This window comes from Festucalex cinctus, chromosome 14 (assembly GCF_051991245.1).
Source record: "Festucalex cinctus isolate MCC-2025b chromosome 14, RoL_Fcin_1.0, whole genome shotgun sequence".
Lineage (NCBI taxonomy): Eukaryota > Metazoa > Chordata > Actinopteri > Syngnathiformes > Syngnathidae > Festucalex > Festucalex cinctus.
In genome coordinates, this window is record NC_135424.1 from 2,288,879 (window position 1) to 2,316,660 (window position 27,782).

The 27,782-nt window shown below is 42.7% G+C and overlaps 1 protein-coding gene and 1 long non-coding RNA gene across 5 annotated transcripts; one reads left to right on the forward strand and one right to left on the reverse strand.

Moving 5' to 3' along the window:
* Positions 1 to 2,879: 2,879 nt before the first annotated feature.
* zbtb18 (zinc finger and BTB domain containing 18) lies at positions 2,880 to 12,289 on the forward strand. 4 transcript variants are annotated; one of them, XM_077496354.1, is made up of 3 exons: positions 2,880 to 3,341; positions 6,132 to 6,236; positions 9,339 to 12,289. In XM_077496354.1, exons 2-3 carry the CDS (start codon positions 6,221 to 6,223, stop codon positions 10,931 to 10,933), a joined length of 1,611 nt encoding a protein of 536 aa, XP_077352480.1. In that variant the 5' UTR covers positions 2,880 to 3,341; positions 6,132 to 6,220; the 3' UTR covers positions 10,934 to 12,289. The 4 variants fall into 4 exon arrangements, with proteins under 4 accessions (XP_077352480.1, XP_077352481.1, XP_077352478.1 ...); XM_077496355.1 differs by lacking the exon at positions 6,132 to 6,236 and having other exon boundaries at positions 2,881 to 3,341; XM_077496352.1 differs by lacking the exon at positions 2,880 to 3,341 and having other exon boundaries at positions 5,798 to 6,236.
* On the reverse strand, positions 3,077 to 27,625 carry LOC144001795 (uncharacterized). The gene is made up of 9 exons (XR_013278592.1): positions 27,468 to 27,625; positions 25,754 to 25,839; positions 25,273 to 25,438; positions 21,532 to 21,638; positions 15,676 to 15,711; positions 15,539 to 15,597; positions 14,760 to 14,854; positions 14,355 to 14,514; positions 3,077 to 3,245 (listed from the first exon to the last, which is right to left on the reverse strand). It is a non-coding gene; the product is annotated as an uncharacterized LOC144001795 (long non-coding RNA).
* Between the last annotated feature and the right edge of the window lie 157 nt (positions 27,626 to 27,782).

Below are 27,782 nucleotides of genomic sequence, written 5' to 3' on the forward strand. Positions count from 1 at the left end.
TAAAGAGGCGGAGCTAAACGTAACGAAGACTCTTGATTGGTGGACACTGAACGGTTGGTTCATGAATGAGCAGAATGAATTTCTGCAATTTCTTTTCCCCCCTCTGGCATTTCTCTCCATCTTTTCATCTCTCTTCATATTGCTTCCTTTTTTTTCCTATGCTTTTGATCTTTCACTCGTTTTCCTTTCTTTCTCCTAGTTGCTGTCGCTTTTTTTCATCGCATCTCTTGATTTTCAACATGTCTTCTTCCTTGCCTTATTTTTCACTTCCTTTTGTTTTCTATTTTCTCTTTCTGTCCTTTTTTTCCTCTGTTCCTGTTCCTCTCTTTTCCTCCTTAAGTCTTCTTTCCCTTTCCTGTCTCTCTCTTATCTCTTATTTTCATCTCTCTCCTGTCTTTTTCACTTGTTCTATATTTCTTCTCATCGTGTCTTTTTCTTGCTACCTATATTTTCTTTTCACAATCTTTTTGTCTTAGTGTCTCTCACTTTCACTCTCTCTTTTTTGGACCATCTGTGAAGCGGCGTTGAGTACCTTAAAAAGTGATATACAAAATATATGTATTATTATTATTATTATTTGTATTTTTTCTTATTTATTTATGAGGTCCCGCCTCCTCCTTGGCATATATTCCTCTTGGACTGATTGCTTTCATATCCAGCTTGGTCCATGTTCTAGTGAGGCAAAACTATAGGAGCTACTAGAACAACAAGAGGCTACTAGTCCATGACACATGCCAACTAGTTGGGCCTAGTAGTATCAGGTAGAATTGCATATTATCCATCCATCAGTTTTCAAGCGGGTCAAAAGTGGTACTACTAGTGGTAGAAAACACATTACCGGGAAGATACTGTTGTTCTACTAGTGTGCCAATCTGTCTTACTAGCGAAGACAATAAGCACACTAGTTAAAGCATCTAAAAAGTTGGATGTCCTTTGGGTCAAATAAATGCTCAAACGGCTTTCCTTTAATCATGGAGCATGTGGGGAGATCCACATGGGATCTACAGCGACCTCCAGAGGTGGAAAGGTGAAAATATCCTGCTGCAGGGTCAGAATTGTCATCTTGTGATCTAGTCAAGTTAAGTTGTGTCTTATTTGGGGTCTTTTTTTTCTTTGTCTTTTTTTTTAAGGCCAGGGGCGAAAATAGGCACAAACACAAATATGCGGTGTGGAATAGTTTGGAAAGTTCCCAGTTGTTCCATGTGCGCTCGCCTCCCTGCATGTGTGTGTGCCTGAGTGCACATCCACCACACACAAGGGCCTCATTGTCCCACCACGCCGCTAAAGTGGAGCCCCGGAAAACTGACAGGCAACAACAGGGTCGTCATTCATTTGCATTTGAACAAGTGCCGCAACTATGACACCGCATCATGTCAATTCATTAGCCGCCTATTAGTGACGCCAATTAGTTTACTAGGACGCCTTTTGCCCATGCAGGACGTGGGACAGGTCCGTCCGTCTCCCTGCAGGACAGACCTTATAACCAAGGTGCATGCCCCAGTGACCCACAAAATGAGACTTTTTAAAACTAATTGATTTTTTTCAGACTTTTTTTTTTTTAATGTTTATAATTTTTGCTGGCCTAATGTTCAAGGCCATCGCCAGGTTTTCAAACCTAAAAGTTTTTTTTTTTCCACTGAAATACTTAGAAGGACGGAATTATTTGATGATTTCATATTCTGTGAAAAAACAATGATAGAAACATGCATGTGGATGTTCTCATTCTTCCAGGTCAATTTAATTTATTTCTTATAGAGCATTGAATAGATTGCAACTGGACTGTTGCTTGTCGCAGTTGAAATCATTGAGTTTCTTGGGAATGTCTGAAAGGATGGCAGTGTATATATCAAAAGAGTGATACATACCATTTCCAGTGGTGGGGCAAGCCTCCAACTTAAGAGCATAAATAGTTGTCTTTTCACAGCAACTCAAGCTGAACTGATGACGCCTTCTTGGATGGGAGCAAATATGTCTTCTAAGACAAACAGACCACTCCAGTTGTGATCAATTTCATTCCCTGAGAAAGATAGAAATAATGTGTCATCACTCTTTCCAAGGCAGGGAACCATGTCTCGGTATTTCATATACACATTGGCCTCACTCTGTAACATGGTATTACTATGTGATTTTTTCAAGCCATTTTGGTATTTCATTCATCCATTTTATTTAAATTAGTCTTGTCCCCATATTTAATGAATTAAATGGAATTCTAAACATACTTTAATAACACTACAACTATCATCCATCAATTTTCTTAACCGCTTCTTCCTCACAAGGGTCGCGGGGGTGCTGGAACCTATCCCAGCTGGCTTCGGGCAGTAGGCGGGGTACACTCTGAACTGGTTGCCAGCCAATCGCAGGACTATAGTATCATAATTAATATTAATTAAGGTACCACTTCCTGTTACACCTCCCGCAAGTTAGCATTTATTTAAAATCATATGTAGAATTACAGAGAACCAGTTTAGAATCACTAATTTACTATTATTACACACACACACACACACACATACACATATATATATATATATATATATATATATATATATATATATATATATATATATATATATATATATATATATATATATATATAGTTTTTGTTATGATGTAATATTGTATAAACGGCAACTGAGCCGTCAGCAGATGAAAGTATTTCAGCGTGAATGTTGGCTCAACGGTATTACAATTCGAATATACTATTACAACTCAATATAAATTTATAATCATGAACAATATTTCTAATTATTATGTATGTCATTGTTCCTCAGGGTTTAATATGATTTACATGCCTTTGTTTAGTCGAGGTGTCTCCTCGGTAGTGCACCTGCTCGCTCCAGCCGGACTACACTACCCATGATACACCGCGCAGCCCGACTCTCTCCCTCTCTAGCGTCTGCGCGAGCTGCCCGTCCTCCTCTCTCACAGTCGCCCAACCAGTCGGTTCGGCCGAGCCGCTTGTCCCCTGCCTGCCTTGCCGCCTGGTTGGTGTCAACCTCCGCCGACCGACGAAGACGCAAAGGCGAAGAACAAGAAGGCACATCCCTCCCACCCCACCTCCGCTCCCGCTCCTACTCGACCCACCACCATTGGCTCCCAGCCTTGCCAGTCAAGTCCCAGCCCGAGTTGTGAGCTGTTGTGTGGGGAGAAAACAGCAGGCAGGCAGGGACGGAGGCAGCAGCAACAGCTCGGAAACATCTGGCCGCCGCACAGTCCCCCTCTTCCCTTCCCCTGCCTCAGCAAGCCTGTTATGGAAAGCAACACAAAGTCAGCGTAAAAAAAGGGGGGACGCGGGGCAAAGGCGAGGAGGATTCAGCGGGGGACGTCGGAGCGTGCTGCCTGTAAGTGGCGCTTGTAATACGGCGAGTGAGTGGAGAAGGGTTGGAGGAGGGAGCGAGTCAAAAGTAGCTTCCTTATCCCTAGCATGACTGTGTTGTGTGTTAGCTCGCCTTTTTTTTTTTAGCAGCTGTTGTCATAGCAGCGAGGCCTAAAGGAAGGAAGGAAAGTCCTATGGAGGACATAGCTTCAGTTCCAGACACGAGCTTTCTGTTCGACGCTCGCATCCACTTTTAGCCGCTCGGAGCTAGCTTCTATACGGACTCGGCGTGCCTCCCTCCACGGGGGTGTCTTCTTCGTAGCTTCGCCATCGTCTTGAAAGTATATATATATATAAAAAAAAAGAATAACTTGTTCAAAAAAATGTGTATGGATCACCATAACTCAAGTGTACGTCTTACTTCAAGGTTTGTCCCAATACATTGACTATAAAAATGGCCACCTGCAGTGTTAATTAAAGCGAACCGGTTGAAAAAGAAAGTTTCTTATGATAGAAATGGGGTCGTTTTCATCAAACCATTCTAGAACTTTTAAAGAAAATCCAAGGAACCCCTCATAATTATAACAGCACTTAAACATAGTAACATGTCCATCCATCCAAAAATCCATTCATATTTTCTCAGCCCACTTGGCTTTTTAAAAAATCTTTATCCTTTGCCGGTAGCTATAAATGCTGCACACCAAGTGATTCACTGATGCAGGGATGACAGATTTACAGTCAGAATGGAGCTTTTACAAGTTATGGAGGAGTAATGGGTTGAGTGTTTGTTTTGTTGGCGTGACGGCCCCCATATATGAAAAAGATGAAATGATCCTATTTTCTTTGTCACATACATGAAATTTGACCAATACTGTTAGTGAAACCTACTGGAGCAGTTCGGGGTATTGGTGCCTTGCTCAAGGACACCTCAGTCATGTGTCCAAAAAAAAAAAAAAAAAAAAATCAGGAAAGGAAGGAGGGACGTTAGGAACACAGAAGGAAGGTAGAAAAGAATGCCAGAATAAAAAGACAGAGATGTGTATGTAGTAAAATGTAACATTTTAAAAATGTATAAAACTGTACTTTTGACTCACCCTGTTACTATTACACAGGCGGGAGAAGATACAGATGAGACGACTGCCACCACTACTTCATTACGCTTAACATTGTTGATGAAAGTCAACTATTTAAAAAAAATAAATAAAGTTGATCTCAAGACAACATAGGTCCTCCCAGGGACAGATGAACTACACCCTGGACTGGTCGGCAGTCAGTCACATGAAACAAATAAGCATTTACACAACAATTTAGAGTCCTCGGTGAACTTAACATGCGTGTTTTCTGGAATGTGGGAGAAAGCATGTGGACGAAATGCAAATTAAATGTATTTTTATTAGGGCCCGATTGATGTTTTGAGGCTGATTCCAGTATTTGGTGAAATGAAACTCAAATAACCAATTAATCGTTTAACCAATTTAAAAAAATATATATATACTGTATTCAAGAAAATAGATTTTTTTTTTGGTCCCTCAACACAGACAACAATAAAGATATGACTTAGAGGCACAATATTCGACTGATTTACAATACTTTGTCCTTTAGTATTTTACAACAAGACAAATATTGCCAGTTTTTGTGCTTCTTTTTTCTTTTTTTGGGGGGGCGGGGGGGGGGGGGGGTATCAATATCTTTGTCTATAATGTGTAAAAAATAAATAAATAAATAAATACATTTAGCTGATTTTAACATGGCTAATATCGACCAGACAATTACTGTACCTGAAAACCTCTACCTGGCAATGGAACTGATTCATTCATGCATATTCGTAATGAAAGCGAGATGTAAACAATGTTCGTTGGGATTTCTCTCCAGTTTCTGACACTTTTGTGTCACTAACTATGTCTTGGTTCAACATTGTTGCTATAACAACGTAACAAGAAGGTTAATATTCTTCAAAATGTACATGAGCACTTTGACTAATGCCGTGTTACTAATCCCAAAAGTTGTACTCATTAGACTCCTTTAAGAGTGTTTGTTGGTTGCCTATTGTTTGGGCGTATATCGTCGCTTGTCCGGGCGGGAGGGACGAACGAACGAATGAATGAATGAGTGAATACAAGATGAGCGGCAGCGTCACTGGAGCGTGAAAAAGTGGAAAACAATGTCTGCTGCATGCGTGCGTCTGTCAGTCAAAAATGCAACTCTTTGTCTCCAAGCGAGGCCAAAAAGCGACTCAAACGACTTGTTTGACATCAGTTGCTAACTTTTCCGGCTTTTCATTATTTATTTTCCCCCTACAACTAACTAACTACCGCTGCTGCTGCTGCTGTTAGTCGCTCATGTCGTTTCCCAGCCAGAGAAAGAAAGAGGGGGGAGACTTGGTGGGGGCGGGGGGGTGCTAGAGGAGGGGGCGACAAAGTTGTTGGTTGAAATGAAAGAGGAGTCTGGTGGCAGGAGTGTAGAGGAGGCAGCATATGGCTGTAGAAAGAGCACAGCTGGAGGTAGCATCTCCATCTGAGGATGATGTCAGAGCAGCTGACAGGCTGCCATACACCCACCACCCCCTCCCTCCTCCCTCCCTGGCCCTTTATTGTGAGGCAGCCTGGGAGAGTTAGTACTCCGCGGGTGCGTGCGTGCGTGTGTGTGGCAGTTAGTAGCAGGGAAGAGGAGGAGGTGGGAGGCGGTATCTCGTTCCCCTTCCAACATCTCCGCCACTTTGCATCTGTCCCTCGCAGTTTCAACAGTGAGCTTCTCTTTTTTTTTTTTTTCTTCCTCCTTCTGCGTGTTCGCCGGCTCGCCTGCTACCCACTCACAGGCGAGGCGAGAGAAAGAAGGAAGGACGAGCAGGAGAAGAGAGCAAAGCCACAGAGCTCCAGCTCGGCCACAGTGGACTTAATCGAGTTGATGCGTACCGCTGCAGGTATCGTCTCATATGACATGCGTGCGTGTTTGTGTTGCGTTTGTGTGTGCCAAGAGAGTTGGCCAAACGGGCTTCAGGAATGCTCGGGTACGGGACTAGATGTAGGGCGTTTTTAATTTCTTCTTTACTTTGGTCGGCTGCTCATTTAAAAGTTGAGACGAATTAAATGTGCTTGCTTGATAGTTAGTGTAGTGCTCGAGTGTGGACTAGAAGTGGGATTATTTCACTTCTTCATCTTTCACGTCAAAGTTCAGTCGAAAGCATTCTAAATGTTCCCATTTGGCAGGTGTTGTTATTGTTGAGTGTGGACAAGAAGCAAGATGATAAAACAAAAACAAAAAAACTTTAAAAGTGACTCAAAAATGTAAAATGTTATCATTTTGGCAGTTAGTGTTGTTTGCTCAAGTGTGGACGAGAAATTAAGACTCAGTGGACGCATTCTAATTCATTTGGCTGTCAAAGCCACTGTCAACCCCGAGCGTGGCGTAGAAGATGGATTATTTCATTTCACGAGTCGAATCTGCATTTGAAATGTTCTCGTCCGGCGCTTGCTGTTAGCGTCGCTCGCTGCACTGCAGCGCCAGCGTGGACTTGAGAGCATTTAGTTTGGAGCCAGTCGACACATTCTAAATGTTCTTCTTTGGCTGTTGCTCGAGTACGGACTAGAGAGTCATTCATTCATTCAGTCATTATTTGGCAGTTAATCCCGCCGTTAAAGTTAAGTGAATATTGCACGTTTTTATTCATTCACATTTCAAGTGTTCTTGCAGTTTAAAAAGTCAGTTAAGTGTCTTTTTCTTTTTTTGCATCAGATAGTGTGTGGACTAGAAACTCTGGGATTATTTTATGTTCTCGTTTTTGCCGCAGCTCAAGTCATTTGAATTGATGAAGTTGGAGTGAGCCAAAGGGGAGTAAAATAATTGCTTGAGCCCGAGCGTGGACTAGAAGTGAGTCTTATGTAATTCCTTCCTCACGTTAAAGAGCACATTGTTGCTGTTTGTTATTTGAAATCCCTTTTAAAAGCGGGTCTCGAATCAGAAACTGTAGTTTTATTCCACGTCAACGACGCAACTTTGAAATGACTGGAAAGCGGCCGGTGGGTGCACGCGCGCGCCCGTCCCGGCGCAGAGAAGCCTAATTTAGAAGTTGCAGATTTGCGCTGCCTGAATTGGCTAGACAGCTGTAATCGCACTCGCTGCTAGTCTTAATCTCTTTATCTGGCTAGCAGCTGCCATATGGCCCCCGTCAGCTGGATCAGATGTGGCTAAGCCCCCCCTGCCTCCCTCCCTCCAACCCTCCCTGTCCATCGCAGACCCCCCCTGAGCCGGGCCGGTTCGGGCCGGGGCCGGTCCATGGCCGGGTCTTTATTTTTAGGCATCTTAAGGATTAGGATTGCTGCTGTGACGAGCGGGGCACTTACAGTGATTGTGTTGTAAATCTTCTTCTTCTTCTGGGCAGAGGAGGAGGAGGAGGAGGAGGATGTGCAAAGGTTTTTTCTCGTAAGACCGCGTCTCGGAGCGTGTGTAGAGGAGGGGCTAGTTCACCCTTGTCCCCATAAGCCCCCACCCACACCCCCCCACTCATTACTCCCTCCCCTGCCCCTCATTAAAAGTCGCGCACACACCGCACACACTCGTCCATTTTTGCCCAGGCTTCATTCAAATGAGGCCATTTAAGCGTCCGGGCTAACGAGCAAGCAGCAGAAAAGCGGGCGAGCGGCATGTATTTTCTCAGGCGGGACAAAGCGACGTGGTTAACAGGTGGGTCTTTGTAAGACGGAGGGTGTGGGGGGGTGTACGACGCATGGTTTACTTCTGTCAAGCCATGTGCGGAGGTGGAGGTTTAGGTAGGTGTGTTTGTTGCGCGCGGCAGCGGCTGGAAAGCCGGTTACCTAAAAGGGCCGTGGCGGGCCAGGCCAAAGTGGGTTAATAAAAATAACCAGCGTAGGAGCAAGCGACGGGCCAGAGTGCAAAAAGACGAGGCAGCCAGAGATGCAGCAAGCGCAAATATTCCAGCACAGGAGAAAGGAATGCGTGTTACTTTGGTTGTATTTTAGTTCCCAAAAAAAATATTTATCTTGTCATCTATTCGGCGCTCGTTTAGCGCTGCATGTTTGCATCTGAATGATTTAGATTATTGTCCTAAAGTCCATTTTAAATGTAGCTCTTTTCTATTTTAAAAATCTTTTGGATTGTTCCTTATGAAATTTTCACATTTGGTGAGATTGTCAATTTGTTTTTTTTTTATTCAAAATGGGGGAAAAAAGTCGATTATGAAATATTGAACGTCGTGAATAAAATGCGATCATCACTTTTTTAATTCAATCGCTGACATTTTCTACAATGGTTGGATTTTTTTTTAGATTGCACATGTATGGCTCTGGATAACAATTTATTTTTTATTTTTTTAAATCAACGATTACATTTTTCCACAATATTCTAATTAACTAACCAAGCACTGACGAGACGAAAATCTATTTTTATTTTTTTAAACTTTGTATATGGCAACGACTGGGAAATAAATTACATTTTGTTCAATAATTTTATTTAGTGAATTGATCCTTTGTGGTGCTCACTGAGCATAACAATAAACAATAAAAGCACAGTTGGACATTTTTTCACTTTGTGAATTGAACTGCTGAAATTAATTCAATTTTTCTTTCCACCATTTATTGAGTAGAACTCCTTTTATGCTGCCACCTGATTGTTGAATCGACAAGAGTGCAATTTCATTTTATTTTTTTCTCCACTTTTTGAAATCAACTACTGAAAGAAATTACATTTTCCACTATGCTCAAAATTAATGAGAAGAAATGGTGCTAACCGAGTGCTGAATAGACAAGAGTACAATTGCATTTTTTTGTCACAACTTAAAGAAATACACATTTTCCACATTCTAAATTAATGTGAAGCATTTTGTGCCGAGTGCCTAATAAACGACAAGAGCTGGATTTTTAGACAATTTGAAACTAAAATACAATAAATGTAAGCCACTCATTATTTAATATGCTCCTAAAATATTTCGGATTGCAAGACTTATTGTTCAGCGCCTGATGAAATTGTCCTACAAATGAAAATGAAAATGTTCTGACCGTGGTTGCAGGTTATGAGGACAGCAGGATGGAGTTCCCCGACCACAGCCGACATTTGCTCCAGTGTCTGAGCGAGCAGCGGCACCAGGGCTTCCTGTGCGACTCCACGGTGCTGGTGGGCGAGGCGCAGTTCCGCGCGCACCGCGCCGTGCTGGCGTCGTGCAGCATGTACTTCCACCTCTTCTACAAGGACCAGCTGGACAAGCGCGACGTGGTGCACCTCAACAGCGACATCGTGACGGCGCCGGCCTTCTCGCTGCTGCTGGAGTTCATGTACGAGGGCAAGCTGCGCTTCCAAGACCTGCCAGTGGAGGACGTGCTGGCCGCCGCCTCCTACCTGCACATGTACGACATCGTCAAGGTGTGCAAGAAGCGGCTCAAGCGCAAGGCCACCGCCACCGAGGCGGACAGCACGCGGCGCGAAGATGACGGCGCCGGCTCCAGCTGCTCCGACAAGGCCGACAGCCTCTCGGACGGCTCGGTGGGCCGGCCCGCCGCCGCCGCCGACCTGAGCGACGACGAGGACGATGGCAAAGCGGAGGCAGGGGCGCTTTGGCTGAGGATGCCCTCCGCCGAGAGGCCGGGGACGCCCGCTGCCGTGGCGCCCGCCAGCCCGTGCCACGGCGAGGCAGACGTCAAGCCGGTGTCACCCGCCGGGAGCCCATCCAGCTCTACCGGATCGCAGCGTTCTGCAGGCTCGCAAGGCCGCCGCGGCAGCGACACCACAGACTGCGTCTTGGACTTGTCCGTCAAACCCACGGCCGGCATCAACCACCACGCCAACTACTTTGGCGGCGGCTCCCCGCCAGACAGCCTCCAGAGCCCGCTGGGCGTGAGGGTGAAGGTGGAGAGGGGAGCGGCATCGGACGATGACGAGGACCTGCCGGGTGGGGACTACGAGATGGAGCACAGCGGCAAGGCGCCGGGGCACCGTGGCGTGGGCGGCCCCCTGTCGGCGCAGCGCCGCCTGGGCCTGGAGGCGCACCTGTCGGCCCTGCGCGAGGCCTCGCTGGCGTCGGAGCTGGAGCGGGACGACAAGCCGCCCGGCGACGGGGTCCCCGCCGAGGCGGCGCCGGGCGGCGCCGACGGCGCCCTGCTGCCGTACGTGTCCAACATGCTGGCGGCGCCCCACACGCAGATCTTCATGTGCCCACTGTGCAACAAGGTGTTCCCGTCGCCGCACATCCTGCAGTTGCACCTGAGCTCGCACTTCCGCGAGCAGGAGGGCGTGCGCGCCAAGCCGGCGGGCGGCGACGTCAATGTACCCACGTGCGCCATCTGCAGCAAGACCTTCTCCTGCATGTACACGCTCAAGCGCCACGAGCGCACGCACTCGGGCGAGAAGCCCTACACGTGTGCCACCTGCGGCAAGAGCTTCCAGTACTCGCACAACCTGAGCCGGCACGCCGTGGTGCACACGCGCGAGAAGCCGCACGCCTGCAAGTGGTGCGAGCGCCGCTTCACGCAGTCGGGCGACCTCTACCGGCACATCCGCAAGTTCCACTGCGAGCTGGTCAACTCGCTGTCGGTCAAAAGCGAGCCGCTGGCGCTGCCCAACGTCCGGGACTGGGCCATCGAGGACAGCTCGCAGGAACTCTGGAAGTAGACGCGCCCGCCGCCGTTGCGGCGGCTTCTTAAAGGCGCCGCTTCCCAACCCTCATTCATCCCTGGCGCGGCTTGGGAGAACACAAAAAGGACAGTCGGGAGCAAGCCATGCTGAGAATTGTGGGGGGGAAGAAAAAAAAAAAAGTAATTGTTAATACCCACCCTAAAAATGTTGATATTGATCAGGTCAAACACATAGACAGTGAACCCTCGTTTATTGTGGTGGATGCATTCTAGACCCGCCCACAATCGGTCAAAAGGTGTGATATTTAAAAAAAAAAGAAAGAGAAAAAAAAAAAAGCCTGAAAAGCCTGAAACCTGCTTTCAGTGTATTTCAATTTGTTAAAACACATTGGAAATGTATATGAACAAAAAATATATATTAAAAAAATATATATTAATTTGATAATATCGTTTAACAGAATCTGCAATGCAATTCAGTGATAGATTACTGTACCATTAGAAAATCTGAAAGCAAAATATCACAAAGAGGATATACATAAATAATGATGATCTCAATTTACGCACACATTTATTAGTGTGTGAAATTTGGGCCTGTTGAGTCATTTGCAGCTACTTGATAGGCAGGTTTATGATATTCTACCTTCTGCCCTCTAGTGGAAGAGCATTCAATCGTTCTGGCGTCCACTATACACCACTGGCAGATGGAAATATTTTGAATTAATACATAATCCCTGGAATGTGAACCACTGGTAATTGGATACTATAAATTATGATCCCCAAAACATAAAAAAATGTTATTTCAAAATGATCTTGCAACATGACACTTAGAAATAAATGGTTTACTGATCATTTCAGTTTGAAAAAATGCTAAGTGTACACCGTCTTCATCAAGCAATAAAAAAATAAATGCCGTCGTTTGTTAGTATCAGAGCAAAAACTTTCACACGCGGCAAACACTCCCTAACAACTAAATAAACTTTGCGCCCTGAGAATTTACAATCGTAGAGTGCATCACACCAATATACTTCCTTGACACCAATTTGTACTTTGAGCCAGGGATTTGGCGCCATCTCGTGGCATCTTGCACAAAAACTTGAAATTACCGGGGGGGGGGGAGAATTTGCTGAAGTTGTGAATAGCAAACCACAAATAAGCGGGGGTTCACTTTATGGAAAACTAATAGAAGCCGATTCAATTATGTAATTGTACTCGGCGCCATCTAGTGGCAGAGCATTTAATTGTCCTGCCTGTCAAACAACTGGTCATTTCCGGCTGACTTCCAAGCGGCACGGCGGTTGGGAACGTGCGTTTTAAGGGGAGGTGGGCGTCCAAGTGAGTCTTGCACTTTACTAGCACATGAACATGTTACTACTGACTTTTTTTTTTTTTTTTGAGAGAGGGGGGGGGCGGGGGGGTTCCTCATATTCTCAACGTCGCTGAAGGTCTTGGCCTTTCAACTTTTCATTTCCGTCTCATCTCACCACTCGAGCGGCGATACGCTAAACGGGTATCACCAATACACACTTGGAAGACGGGTGTGCGTGTTTTGCGTGCGTGCGTGCGTATGTTGACGACGAGACGTTCCACTGGCACGGCGGCGGCGCCGTTAGCGTGTTGCTGGTGGCGTTCAGGGAGCGACTAACAAAATGAAATGACGGCACTCATGCAATTCACAGCCTCTTTTTATTATTATTATTATTATTCTAATTATTTTCAATCAGTTTGAAGTATTTTCTAACATTGGACAAATGATTACTGATCAATATTTTTTTCTTCATTCTAGCTGGCAGTCCTTTTTGTTGAGAAAAGTATTTAAGGTTGTAAATTTTTCTGCTATAGTTTCAAAATCATTTATTATTATGATGAATAATTCTATTGGATTTTTGTTTTCTTTTTTACCTGCTGTTGCATGACGTCTACACTTGTATATTTTAAGATTGTTTTTTTTTTTTTAAAGACTGTGAATTTGCTGTGTTACTGTACACATTGTAATTGAACAAATTTGACCTGTTTTTTTGTTTTGTTTTTTACATATATTTTTTTGTGAATACACGACGACTACTACTACTACTCCAGGGTGAAGCCAAGCTGACTGACTGGGGTGGAGGTGGGAGGGCGCATGGGATTGTGTCTTAAAAAGTTGGCAAATTGGGGGTGGGAAATGTTGAAGCTTTTGAAGCTGGCGTCTGTCTGTGCACTGATCTCTGCTGTGTGTGTGTGTGTGGGGGGGGTGCGAAAGAAGCACCTTTTACATGAAAATGTATGCTGGAAAGATGCCTTTTTATTTTCCTCAATTGCGATTGAACACTTTTATTTAAAAAAAAAAAAAAAGGGGGGGGGGGGGTTTATCTAAATCATCACTGGCAATTTCCACCAGAGATGATTTGTTCATGATTTTATTTGTTTTTTATTTTATTTTTTTTAAATAAAGTTTTTGTATTTGGGGGATGAAGCTGGGTTTGGAATTTCAAAAGAATCGTCAAGCGTTTATACAATCCAAATTAAATGAAGTTGCTGAACGCACCATTGCGCTCAAGTGTACGTGTGTGCGTGGGTGCGCGTGCGTGTCCCCAACCCACCCCATCCATCCAACCTGCTGCAGTTTGCGTCATCACTGCTGTTCTTTTGATTTTGTTTTTTTCTGGTTGTACTTGACCGCCTTAAACTGCTGTAGTCCAGGCTGATTGTTCTTACAATTTTCTTTGTTTTGAATTATTATTTTAATTTAATTGTATTTGTAATAATTTATTTGCGAGTGTCAGGCTGTGAACTCAGCACACTCCAACCTTTTTGCTGTGTTTACTTGAAAACAAGAAGGGGTGCGGGTGATTTTTTTTTTATGTTCAATTTAAAAAAAATATATATCTTGAACAGTTTATTGGGTGTTTCAAATGACTGGAAAAAAAAGGACAATCACCATCGGGGTGGGGGGGTGTAAAACAATGCAGATTTTTGTTTTGGTCAGATCTATTTGCTCCCTTATTGAGATTAAATACGTTTATTTTAAATTTTGTTTTCCAATTGATTTAAAATTGAGATTTAGTCATTTTTAGCTTTGACAATCATAGTTTTTTTTTTTTTTTTTTTTTTTTTTCTCAAGGGGGGGGGCTCGATTGGAATTGTTTTTAGTTTTTGTCATTTCCGGTGTGCTGTTGATGTTTTTTCAATTGTGTGCAAACTGCAATAAATTATAAGATTCTTCACATTGGACCACTCGCTCTCTTTTTTTTTTTTCTGCTCTAGTCTGTGCAGAACATTGACGACAACAAATGTGGAAGAGGTACTCACATTCTGAATGGAAGTAAAGTTTTTCTTTTAAAAGGTGTACTGATTCAAATTTCGTGACAATGTTGTCTGCGCCACCACTAGCCTAACATGATATACTGATGAATTCTGCTCAGTTTGCCAACGTCACATGACCAAACCCAGAAAACAGGTGAGCTGTGATTTGTAGTTACCTGATGCTGCATTTGAAGAAGTTTGGACTGTTCCCTTCTCCGACCAGGAAAAGTGCACAGGAACTGGGAGTTACGAAGTCAGGAGGAAAAAAAAAAAGGACCCTGGCTGGAATTTGACGTCACTCGACAAAGGCGGCTCCCATGCAGACACAGACCATGACTGGCAAAACATAATTTACAAGATTATAAACATTATTGGTCTGTAGTGATTTGAAACAAGTTCACATCACACAACATGATTTCTACTGACTGCGTGAAGATAAGCCGTCGCGGTGAAATACAAAGCTTTGAAGGTGAGGTTTGCTGGAGTCAATTCATTCAGCCATCCGTGTTGTTTACATTCCACTAAAACGTTCCGAGGTCAAAACTGAGACAATCCGAGTGCGATAAATTCAACTCTCTCACCTTCCAGGAATGCAGCATGAGCCCTCTGGCACTGTGATGTCATTTTCAGTTGATGGCAGAGTTGCAGTATACTGTAATGTCAAAATGGCTGCCACCTGAGATGGAAAAAAAATGGGTGGGTTTTACTGTATTTATTATTGTTTATTTATATTTCACAAATGTAATCTTAATCAGAATACTGTGTTTAGACGGGTCTGAAATTGGCTGGCAATGAATGAGTTCAAAAATAAAATGCTGATTATTATTTTCTTTCACTTTTTTTTTTTTTTTTTACGTTACCTGTCTGCCCACATCATCTTAATTCTCCTTTAGTAACTCAACAGCGCCTCTGCTGATTGCCGCCAAGTACTGCGGCTCCCTATTGCCCCCCCCCCCCCCCCCCCACATTTTACTTTTTTTTTTTTTTTCTAAAATTTTTTACTTTCATTACTAATCAACAATGAGCAAATGTCCAATTTGTAAAAAAAAAAAAAAAAAGAAAAAAAGAAGTTGTCTCCAGAAGGCAGGAGGTTTTGGCACTAGCTGCATGTGTAGGCTGCGTTTGAGGCATTAGACCCACACAAAAATTGTGCGGCAGCTTGTCGCGCGCCCCCTCCCAACACACACACACAGCTTGTAAAGCTCCTCAAGTAGTTTTGCAGCAAAGAAATGAGCTTTAGCTGCTCTTACAGATGCATCGAGAGCTGGGCAGCGTTCATTAGGCCACAGATGGCCTCCTCGGTAAGCCCACCTCACCCGACTCCCCCACCCCGGAGATGCGCACGCACACACATACTCACGCCATAAGCTCGCTGCTAATCTCGATGTCTGATGAGCGCCTAATTTTGTTGCCAGGAACCTGAAAAGAAGCACAAAGTTCCCAGTTAAACAGTCAGATGAGCAGAAAGGACGCTTGAGGGCTCTCAAGTGCTCTCACCTTTCCAGATCAAGAGGTCGGTCAAATGGTCACCTGCTATTGGACAAGACACATCAAGAAAATTCACCTTCTGGATTAATAATTAATAACATGTGCAACGACCATTTTGCTGCACAATTTTACAGATGAAGAAAATGACAACGTGGGAAAATGTATAAATAAAAGTCAAGTCAAAGTTCACCAAAAATAAATAATATAATATATAAAAAGCTGATGTCATTCATTTACTTATATATATATATATATATATATATATATATATATATATATATATATATATATATATATATATATATATATATATATATATATACATATATATATATATAATTAGGGGTGTTAAAAAAAAATCGATTCGGCAATATATCGCGATACTACAGCAGGCAATTCTCGAATCGATTCAATAGGCAGCCGAATCGATTTTTTAACATCCATTTTTGATGAAAAATATTCAACAAAACGTCTAAATTTCACACCTTAAGCATGGAAGAATGTTATATTAATGGAACATTAAGCCTTAATATTTTATTTCAACACTGTTCAAACATGAAAAATGTTACAACCTGTTTGTTAAGTACAGTAGCTTACCGTCATAAGACTGAAGTTTCAGATCAATAAATAATACATTTTCATACAAATCGTACAGTGTACAAATTTGAGTTAAAAAAAATCGCAACAATCGACTTGTAAATTCATATCGGGATTAATCGGTATCGAATCGAATCGTGACCTATGAATCGTGATACGGATCGAATTGTCAGGTACGAGGCAATTCATACCCCTAATATATATATATATATATATATATATAAATTGAAAATCTAAATTCTACAAAATATAATAATGCCACCAAATAAACTTTTTGATACTCCGATTTGTATATACCTTCTAACTCCTTAATAATGTTGTGTTGCCCAAATGCTAGACTCCAAAGTGTGTTTTGGAGCCCGTTTTGCTCAGAATCAGGTGTTGGAGTTTCCAAAAGGTCGGGGTGGAGAAAATATCGCTGCCCTTTTGGTGCGGCGTCATTAATTGCAGCATTGGAGGCGAACATCTGCTCGCGAGCGACCGCTCCTTCGTTCGCTTTGGGGCCGTGCGAGGTTGCCGTTGAATGTAGGTCATTAATTTGTTGCTGTCCTTTTGTTTACTTAAGGGAAGAGGAGGTAGGGCGGGTTAGGGTTTGGGTGGGCTTGAGGGGGGGGCTTTACAAAGGGGCAGCTGCAGAAGCATTTGGTTGCGCCCAAGGCGCCGGCCCCGTTCAACATGTTGGGAGGCTCGACACCGAGCCGCGGCTTCTCCATCCCGTCTGGGGGCCGTGGCTCGGGTTTGGGCGGGCCCCTTGCGTGAGGGACGAGGACAGTCTGCCAAGGGGGGCCCGGGGGGTTGACATAAAGACCACTGCGCCTCCTCCTGATGTTTCATTCTTCTCAATAAAGCTGATGATGAACAACATGTCAGCCAGGAGGCAGATTTGCTCACCAACGCTAACCATCATTGTGAACACTATTAGGCAATCCTTAATCCAAAAACCTTATAGTCCAGTTACATTAAATTATCTAATTATAGAAAGAGAATATGTTGATGCATATTTAAAGGGATCGTTGACTCATTGAGCCATTTTCAGCAGTAAAAATTTAATATTCTGTCAATAATTATTGTGGTAACTTCATTATTTTTCATGTAAAATTAATAGCTTTAAAAAGTTATTTTTCTACTTGCTGTCGACTGATGATGACATCACCTGTGCTGATGAAGTAGGTAATGACCAATCATCTACTGACCAAACCCAGATAACAGGTGAGCCACGATTGGCCGTTACTTCCTCTGCACAGGTGATGTCATCAAAAAAAAAAAAAAAAAACATTTTAAAGGTATTCATTTTACATAAAAAATAATGAAGTTATCAAATTCATTCTGGAAAAAATATGAACTTTTCACTGCTGAAAATTGTTCAATGGGTCAAATGTCCCTTAAGGTATGGAAAGTGAGTGCATCTGGCGGCAGGGCAAGAAAAGCCTGCCAGGCTAATAAAACAGTGAGAAAAAAAAAACCAGATAATTTTATCCATGTATTTTTTTTATTTCTAATTATATACCGTATATGTTTTTATGACTATGTATGCCATATATTTCTACTATTATTATCATCGTTATTATGGTCAAGTCAAGCTACCACTGTAAATGGCTTTTTTCAATCCAACGCCATCTGCTGGTTATGATGGGGCACTGCCTCAATTGCCCCTACAAAACACAGGCAGAATTCATTCAAGTTCACAAACAAACAAACAAAAAAAACTGTTTTGTATTTCTGGTAGGATTTCCATGCAAATCAAACAAAAATCAAGGTGCGGTGCAGCTTTGGCGAAATGTACAGTAAGAAGGCTGCACAAAAGGAGAAGAAAATTAGCTTTTAGCTAGCCACTCCTGCTAAGAGCGCCCCCTTGCCTGGGGAACTAAACCCTCTTGATGCTTCTCATGTGTGTGTGAGACTTGTTGATTGTCTGCATTTAAAAAAAAAAAAAAAAAAAAAGACAGGACGCACTCCTGCCGGGCCTGGGCGAGCAAGAGATGAGAAATGGAGTGAGAGCAGGGCCTGCGATGTGTGTGTTTACATGCGCGTGTGATCCAGACTTGTCTGCATATTTAAGAGGAGCCCCCTTTGTCAAAGCACTCAGCACAGCAGGACAGAAGGCAAGCAACAAGCGGCCCTCTGCGTGCGCACAATACAGTGGCACTCCACCGGCCAGGCGAGGGGGGCCGCGATGTGTGGGAAGAAGGTGGTGACATATTTGTGTGTGCGTGGAAGGGATGAGTTGGGGGTGTACAGTGTCCCAGGAATCCATCCATCCATCCATCCATCCATCCATCCATCCATCCAGCCGCCCCACTTCACCCCACAAACAAAAGGCGACAATTTGAATATTTGTGTGTCTGCATGTGTGGAGGAAAGAAAGAGAGCAGTGCCCCTACCGTCCCCAACCTTTTTGGCCCCCCTTTCGCATGCATTTGCACAAGCACACACAAAACATCATGTGCACTGTAGACTGAACACAATCAACTTGGAATATTTTCACAAAACTCTATTTCCGGGACGAAAGCATCTACATTGGGGTACTGTGCTTTGTATCAAAGTTAACTATATATATATATATATATATATATATATATATATATATATATATATATATATATATATATATATATATATATATATATATATATATATATATATATATATATATATATATTAGCAAAATAAAAGTAAGTGATTTTACTGTAAAGCAAATTAAAAGAAGGAAGGTTAAAAAAAATTTAAAAAAAATAAAAATAAAGCCAATACTAAAACTAAAACAATTTTCCTAAAAAATATAAAAAGTAATTAAAAAAAAGTAACAAATCTGCTACTAAAAACTAATTTGAACTGAATTCGCCAAATAAAAGTCAAAACGAATTTTTAAAAAATTAGTATAATGACGAATACTCAACTACAACCCTACTTAGTAACTTGGCCTCATATTTTGAGGTTCTGGGTTCGAATTCCAAACCTTCTTCTCAGAAACTATTTGTGCAGACGTGCTTTGTTTTGTTTTGTTTTTTAAATAAAAAATGTAAAAAAATAACTGATTGGATTATTTGTATTTTTTTTACTTGAGTACATTTCAGACTGTACTTGCTTACTTTTCCTGAATAAGGCAAGTCATGTCAAAAAAAAATTCTTTACAATATCATGTTTTATGCACACCCACTGGTCAAAGCACAGCGTTCTGGTTAATATTGTGGAGTATGAATGAAGCAACAAAATCCAGCCGTTAACTTTTGATCCATCTCAGGGGGCAGCCATTTTGACACTATAACCGCCCTCTGCTGTCTACTGAATATGACATCACAGTGCCTCAAACACAATATTGTGCTTAGACTAGTGGGGTTGTGTCGAATATAATTGTCATCAAGAACATTTTTTGACTCGACTTCCCCTTTGAGTACAACTTCCACTTGTACTTGAGTACTTTTTGCACATTTTTCGTCCACAATGCTCGGTGAGAGCAGACGCAAGTTCACGTTGGAGTTGCATCCATGACAAATGGAGTGCACTTTTTCCTCCTCCACATCATGATGATCTGGAGCTTGCCTCTCTGCCACCTTGTGCCAGCTGTGCGTGCCAGATAAGAGGTGCCAGCAGGGCGTGTTTGGGGTGGTGTTGGTCAAACGTTTGGCAGCGGAGGGTGGAGGAAACGATACATGCACACCACTCGCCACTTTATCAGCCACAGATCGACGCCCGAAATGGACGGCAAGGACAAGTTTGTGGTTTTGACAGCAAATAAAGGCCGTTTATTTAAGGATAGGCGTCTGTTAGTTTTGGCTAAAGCCATTTTTGGTATCACATGACACCATTTTCGCAGTGCACAAGTGTTTATAAGGTACAGACGTGTATTGCTGCCACAGCAAAACAAAAAAAAAAAAAAAACGTTACAATACAGGATATTTCACGTTATTTTACATACATTTTTATGAAAACATGAATATTTTTATTATGCTGGATGTCTTTTGTGTTCTAATGTTAGCAGCGCTTCCAGTTTACTGCCAATGCGGTGCCAGGTCGAAATGAGTTTCATGTTTTTACATGATCAACTTTGCTTAGATTATCTTAAATTTTGCTTTTCATCTTAAACACTTAACTTGTTTTTTTTTTTGTTTTTTTTACAGTATTATAAGTACAGTTAGAGAGCTACTAACTGACTTATAAGACACAAAAAGTCAAAGAAGACATACATCTGAATCAGAAGGAAGTGCTTTGTTGTTTTCTTTAATGTGGAAGTGAAACTGATCGCTTACTTATGTTAAAATTTTGAATTTATCTTGTTAAAATAACGTGACGCTAAACTTCTCATTAAAATGTGAACTTTATCAGATTATGACATGAAATTGGTCACATTAGGATGTGAAATTCTTCACATTACGAAGTTAAATTCATTATATCACGTTAAATTGAGCACTTTTTGTATGATGTGGCAGCAATAAACGTCAGGAAAAAAAGTGACAGTAAATTAGTTCGATCAAATTTAAACCGTTAACTAATTAACCACAAAAAAAATATTGCATAATGTCATGCTTTAACGCAGATTAATTACACAATTAATTTTGTCTGCAGATAATCCTTTATCTGACAACGGATAGTTACGTTAAAGGTAGCACAGGTTGTGTTTGAGCAATAAACATAATTACATGCATTAAAGTAAAGCATTTAATAAATGTTTGCGTATGACATTCAGAATATTTTTTCATGTCAAACGATTGGGGTCATTTTCCCCCATTTAAAATTATGCAAGTAATTACCTGATGAGAAAAAGAGGAGGATGAGCGTGCGCAGTGGATAAAAATTTGTTGAAGACGTCCTCATAACATTAAATGTTGAAAAAAATAACACACAACAGGTGGTCTTTAGATTTGGCGGGCAAAAAAAAAAAAGATGAAAAAAAAAAGCCTTTTTTAATTAAGTGATTAATCATGATTAATCAAATTTCTAAGATGTGATTAATCTGATTAAAAACCGTAATCGTTTGACACCACTACAATAAATACAAAATTGGCCCATTTGTAATATAGAAAGAGAGCAGCTGGGATTCAAACCCAGAACCTCTTAACTGTGAGGCAGACACGTTAACCACTATTACAAACACACCATTCTAACCCAGATATTGGAGTTGTCAAAAGGCAATAAATGCAACATATTGACAACAATATGTCTGCTGCCGTTCCATCTATTTATCTATTTATGACATGCCGGACTCAAAGGATAAGACGCCGTGTGACGAGATGTGTGTGCGTGCGTGCGTGTGCGTGCGTGTGCTCTCACAGTGCGATGCCAGCCTCCCAGTTCTGTCCAGGCACGACCCATCTGTCACATTCCTGCTTCCATCTCAACGACCATCCGCTCACCTGCACCTCTTCTTGGCTCCACACCTTAATCAAAACATGTGGTCAGTCAATATTGTGCAATAAAAAAAAGATTTATCATCATAAATGGAACAAGATCAAAATAATCAATGTGGTGGCCCCGCTGCAGGCTATATGTGGAGCCCCCGGGCCCGCCCATTCCAATCTGGGCTATGGAGGGACAGGGGTCCTGCCTAGGGAACTGGCACTGTACTCTGTGTGTGCATGTGTGTGCGTGCATGGCATCAGGGGTGTAGCCCGCGGTGCACTGGCATGGCCGTACGTTGGATTATTGAAGGCAGCTTGGGACCATCTGTACAGTGTTTGAGAAGAAGTAGGAGAGCGAGACTGGGTGGGAAAAGGGTGCGGGAAGGATGTATGGCACATCGTGAAGAAGATCCTTCTGTGTTTTGGGGTCTTCATGTCACTGTCTGAAGTCTTTTTTTTGTTTTTGGTTTTTCCCACCGTCTGTTGATAAACTTCAGCTGTTCAAACGGGAAGGCGCAACTATAAAGCTCCCGTTTGTTTCTTTTATGAACAAGGTGCAAAGTTGAAGACAACTGTGTTTGTGTAACTATTGGTCGTATATGAAGTCAAGAAGAGGAAGACAGGCTGGCAAGCAGCTGTGGTCGTAGCACACGCATGCACACGCACACACACACACAAGACAAGCTGTTGTTGCTTAACGAACGGGCTGCACCGAAGCACATCTGCACTCTGCATCATCATTAGCCCTCTCCGTCTCCGTCTCGCTCTCCCCCGCCCGTCAGCCCGGCTGACAAAGTGAACAATACAGAAAATCGGGCCCCATCAGCTGCGGCCATATGGACGCCATCTATAGCCGTTTACGCCCGGCTCGGTCGCTGCGGCTGCCGGGCGAGCGGTGCTGAGGGGAGGAAGAGCCATTGTCACGACCGGTGTGAAGCCCGCCGAGAGACATTACTCTATACGACTATTACAAGCCACCATATTTACTCATTTGGTGGCGGGAGGCATTTTTTTGACTGCAGATACAGGGCGGGGGAGAGCTGCTGTTTTGGTTAGCAACAGAGCTCAAATTGGCTAGGTAATAACAACTATGACCTGAAATACAGTGACACCCTGACTTACAATTTAACAGGCCATCATTTGAGGATTTTTGTTTTGTGGTGCGAGCCAAATGCCCTCACATGTGGGAAAGGAGAGCCACTCCCTGCACTTTCAGCTGTGGAAGGAACAGAACAAGCAGTTAAACGCACTACTGCAAAAGGAGAACCCTTTCAAGGACGCTGCTGTAAGCTACAGCTCACGCGCAAATACTCACATGCAGACTGACCGGCCAATCTGACTCAGCTCCTGATGTCACCCATGAGGCTACGCCCCTTAAAGGCACACATACCACCACTTTGTTTCTTTTCATTCTCTTTTATGGTTTTATATACGTAATACAATTCTATTTTTCTTTATTAAAAAAAACAAAAAAAAACAACGTATTTTGTTAAAGAAAAACATTTTAATTAGCTGTATTTAATAAAATTATTTTTCATGATAAAAAAAATGATCAAGCTTAAAATGTAACTTACACTGGACAAAAATAGTAAAACTGCGCACTTTTGACCTTTTGTAGTGGGCAGCCTGTAGCACACTTGGGCAATAATAATAATAATGCTGTCTATTCAGCATCTTGTTATGCCACAACGTTAAGGTGGGTGGGTGATCTCGGCAAAGGAGAGGTGCTCACTGACAAATTTAGACAGAGTTGTGAATATTTCAAAGAAACGGGCCCTCAGAATCAGATCTCTGTATTTATTAATGTTTAAAATTTAAAATTTGAAAAGAAATACATTGTAAATATTGATGATCGTGCAATACAATTTTTTTTAGTTGTTTTTTTTTATTTTTGGGGGGGGGGGGGGGTCCAAAAATACCATAATTATTTATATAAATTAGGAATAAGTGCTTCGTAAAATGGATGGATTGTGATTGTCAGCTTTTCATTTTGTTTGTTTTCATTTAAGCGAGACACTTTCTTCAAAGGGGGCAATTTCTAAATTCCCAGCATTCCTGAAGGCGACATTTGCCACTTAAACCGCAGCTGTCGCCATCCAACCTGGGACACTTTCCTCCCAGGCCACATTCCTAACCACAGATTTGGTGTACCTAATGAAGTGTCCAGTGAGAGCATGTTGCTTACTCGTAGTGTGTGCATGTGCCTGTGTGTGCGTGTGTTAAATAGCTTCATTAGTTAGCCCTCCCTAGCGTCGCCCACTTTGACAGTTGAAAATATTTCCAGGTAGGCTTCCTTGCAATTGGCGCCATCTAAATCCTCCATCCGAACAGACTGTGCGTGTGTGTGTTTGTGTGGCCCAGATGGCAGGACAAGGTGCGCCCCACCACTCTTCTTTTTCTGCAATATTACCACCCCCCCAAAAAAATCTTGACGTTCCTGTTTCTGCGGCCTTCTCTCGATCTCAGTCTTCCCTCCTGGACTTTGAACCCAGCTGGCTGGCGGGGGGTGTTTTTTGTGGGATCAGCATCGAAAATCCTTCACTGCTGTTGTAATTATCTTTCCCCTCCTACCCCTTCTCTTTTTTATCCACGTCGGGCTGCCGCGTTTCCTCATCCCTGCGTCGACTCGCCTAAACTGGCTGTCTCTTTGCGACGGATCACAGGCGGGAAGCTCCCGGGAGATTTGCGGAAAAGGGGAAAAACACGAGACGCTTTTGTAGCGTGCCGATGTCACCTTGAGATGAGCGTGTTTTGATAACATAACATTTGCCTTGGTTGTATTCAAACGTTAAGTACAGATGTCATCGCGCTCCTGTCGCTTTGTTTCTCAGCCTTCTCATCCGCCATTTACAGTCGAACCTCCAAAGTAATACAGTTTGACCGTTTTTATGATGTTTTTTATGTTTTCTGCTAGTGAAGAGAAATAGGATGATTTGATGTAAAATGTATTGGAATATTCTCTGCTCGGCTGTTTGGAATACTTAAAAGTAGAAGTCAATCTTAAACATTTTGCCACTTGCTGTCGACTAAAGATGACATCAATGTTGCCTTAGCCCTGAGCAACACTGATGTCATCTTCAGTCGACAGCATGTGGCAACATGGCCGTTTTGTGAGCATGGATATAAATGGTTGGATTTTACTGTTTAATCTATATTCCAATAACACTATATTAACCAGAATACCATATTTAGACCAGTAGGGTTGCATTGTAAAAAAAAAACTAAAATAAAATAAAAAAAATGGTTGACTTCCATGTCAATCCATGGTAAGTCGTTTGCTGCTCCGAATTATTTGGGGAAAAATGCAAAGAAAGCATTTCTACTCAAACATTCTTGTGCAAACATGCCCTAAATCTGTCAAGTGTGAACAAGGCCTTAAAATACATGCAAGCTTAAAGTCTCAACATGTCTCATTAACACTTAACTCATAAGGATTTTCACCATTTTTTTTTTTTTTTTGGTGACCAACTGACTCCAAACCTCTGGCTATACAGGTGTGTGTTTCGACCAGTAGAATGTAAATACACGTGTTTGTGTGTGTGCGTCAAGTTGCAAAAGCGTGACCTCGGCGCCTCCTCCAAACAGAACAAGCGCCTCCTAGGCAAATATTTAAAGTCAAAACAGGCCAGGCCCATAAAAAGCTTAGAGGTGGTGATGGTGGTGGTGTAGATACCTCTTTCAAGGAAGGGGTTGACGGTGGGGGTGACGGCAGCTGCCGAAACGAGTCTGGACTCCACTGACGCCAACACCTGTCCACGCTAGCAAATGTCCAGCACCCCCGTCCTCCAATCTTCACTTGATGTCATCTTTTGCAGCGGGTCCCTGGAGATTGGTCAGCCCTGACGAGGTGGTCCACAAAATAATTTGCAGTAAATTATTACTGGATTTTTCAGACTCTTATTTTTTTTTCCTAGTCAACTTATACTCTGAAAAATACGGTCTGTAATATAAATTCTTTGAAGTGCATACCAACATATGGGAACTGGTGCGCCAATAAAACAAATATACTTAACCAACTAGTGAATGAAATCTGTCTACAATTGCATACAAACACGTTAGCTGATGTTGAACTTTTCCAGCCAACCTTTTCTCAAATAGAGGACAGGTGAGTCAAGGCAACTGTGAGAAAATGTTTACGGGTCGGAAGCACATACCTCTGGTCAAGAGTAAGGAATGGATAAATCCCTGCTTTTGCAATGTACAAAGATCCATTTCTGTCTTCCTTCAACCGGGCTCCTTTCTATGGACACAAAATAATGAAAAAATGAGGATTTAAACTTGCTAATGGCCGTTTGAAACACAGTTGCAAGTGGGGTCAGAAAAGTCTGTAAATACAACGAACTTAGCAAACAAATCGCAAAGTTTGTGACACAAGCTCTGCTTTTGTAAACTTGTTCCTCTTTGTTCCCAGCCATTTTGCATTTTGATGTGCACATTGTGCACATCAGTTAGCGACGATGAATAAATATTATCCAATTTTAACGGCTTTGGTTCAGTTCCATTCTATTGAACAGGTCATGAATATTTAGTCCTTTGGCATTTCGGGGTGAATACGTGAATTTTTGTTGTTTTTTTCCCACTGTAAACAAAGAAGTTTGTAATCAGTAAGAGAAAAAGATGCACCCGGACACACCTAAGTCAGCCCTTTTGTCGCCCGCCACACCCTCTCCGGTGGCTCACCCCCATCTGTTGCATCCCAGGGGAGTGTGTGTGTACGTGCATGCATCTGTGTGCATGTGTATGTAAGGGAGGGGTCAGGATAGGGTGCTTGGGGGAGGGGGTGGGGGTACTGCAGGCAAGGAGGCGTTGGCTCCGGCTGCCCATTGATCAACAGCTGCCGGGCTTCTCATGCTGAGCTGGACGGCTGCGAAGGCGACAGCAGCTGGGCCCTGAGGGCTAGGGTGGGCAAGGGGAGGGGTGAAGGGGTCCGAGCACAGGTTCCGAGGTCGGCGCATGCAGGGTGGGACCGAGAGAGTGTTTACTGAGGCGGGGGGGCTCTCAGCAAAAGGCCGAGAAGAGAAGAGAAGCTTGCTAGAAGCTGGCTGCTAAGCGTATTGGACCGCGGCCAGATGCAGCAAGGGATGGCTCGGCTGCCAGGAAGCAATAAGGTTACATCAACTCGTACTGATGAAGCAGCAAGAAGTGTTGGTGGTTGCAGGAAACACGCACTGAAATAGTGCATGGGATGCTACTTAATGCTAGGGAATAGAAAAACATCAATCAGGAAATAATCATGCTGCTTGTTTTTTCGGTTACTAGTTTTCCTTTTGGCAACATTAGCATATAGTTCCCAAGCTTACTTATATAGCTTTATCTCCCGACAACGTTAGCCTGACTTTTTGGCTACGATTGTTATGGTTGCATTAGCCTCCTAGCAACTTGTTTCTTGACCACCATTAGCATTTGCGCATGGCAAAGTTAGTGTGGCCTCGCTCCAAGGCCATCCAAGGTTCATAGGTCGTTTTCAGGAAACTTTTAGTACTGTATTCGCACCTGTCAGTGTCTTTAGCCTCACTGCTATTCATTTTCTGACCACCCATTAGCATGAGCTCATGGCAACAGTACATAGAGTGCAGTGGTTTTCAAACATTTTAAATAAAGTACCAAATCCAAAAAAACTTTACAAGTATTACCAAAATTATTACTGTTACCACATTATGCAATTTCAATTTTTACATTAGAAAATAAAAATCTATACTTGTATATTTCACACAGTCTGAATGTTTAATTCAGTGATTATGACTTTCATGCACAAGTTGAGAATCACTGTTGTGGTGGAGGGTGTTTTTACTTTTGGATTCGAATTGATATATTGCTTGCATCCTTTTTACTGCTTCGTCAAAAAAAAAAAAAAAAGGATTTCCTCACCTTTGAGCCAGGCGAGGTTGAGAGAAGAGGATATTTATGTGAGGGGTCAGGAGGGAAGAGGAGCGAGCCGACAGCTGTTGAGGGTGTCGCTGCTCACACATCTGCTGTGTTTGCCTTGTATGGAGCACAAGGACGACGAGAGGGGCGGGGGGCTCAAGTTGGTGGGGGTCTGTGAAAAGGAGAAGAATGGAGGCAGGTGAAGGAGGCAAAAGACAGAAAGTCAGAGTAGAGGGTTAAAAAAATAAATATATATTTATGGCCACACATTCCACGCAGGAGTCAGTCAGGGGGTCATCTGGGGAACACCACCGCTGG

Coding starts and splice junctions, on each gene's coding strand:
- zbtb18 (XM_077496352.1), top strand. CDS start 5,837: ATGATGTCAGAGCAGCTGACAGGCTGCCATACACCCACCACCCCCTCC. Junction 6,237..9,338: donor GTTGATGCGTACCGCTGCAG/GTATCGTCTCAT, acceptor CCGTGGTTGCAG/GTTATGAGGACAGCAGGATG.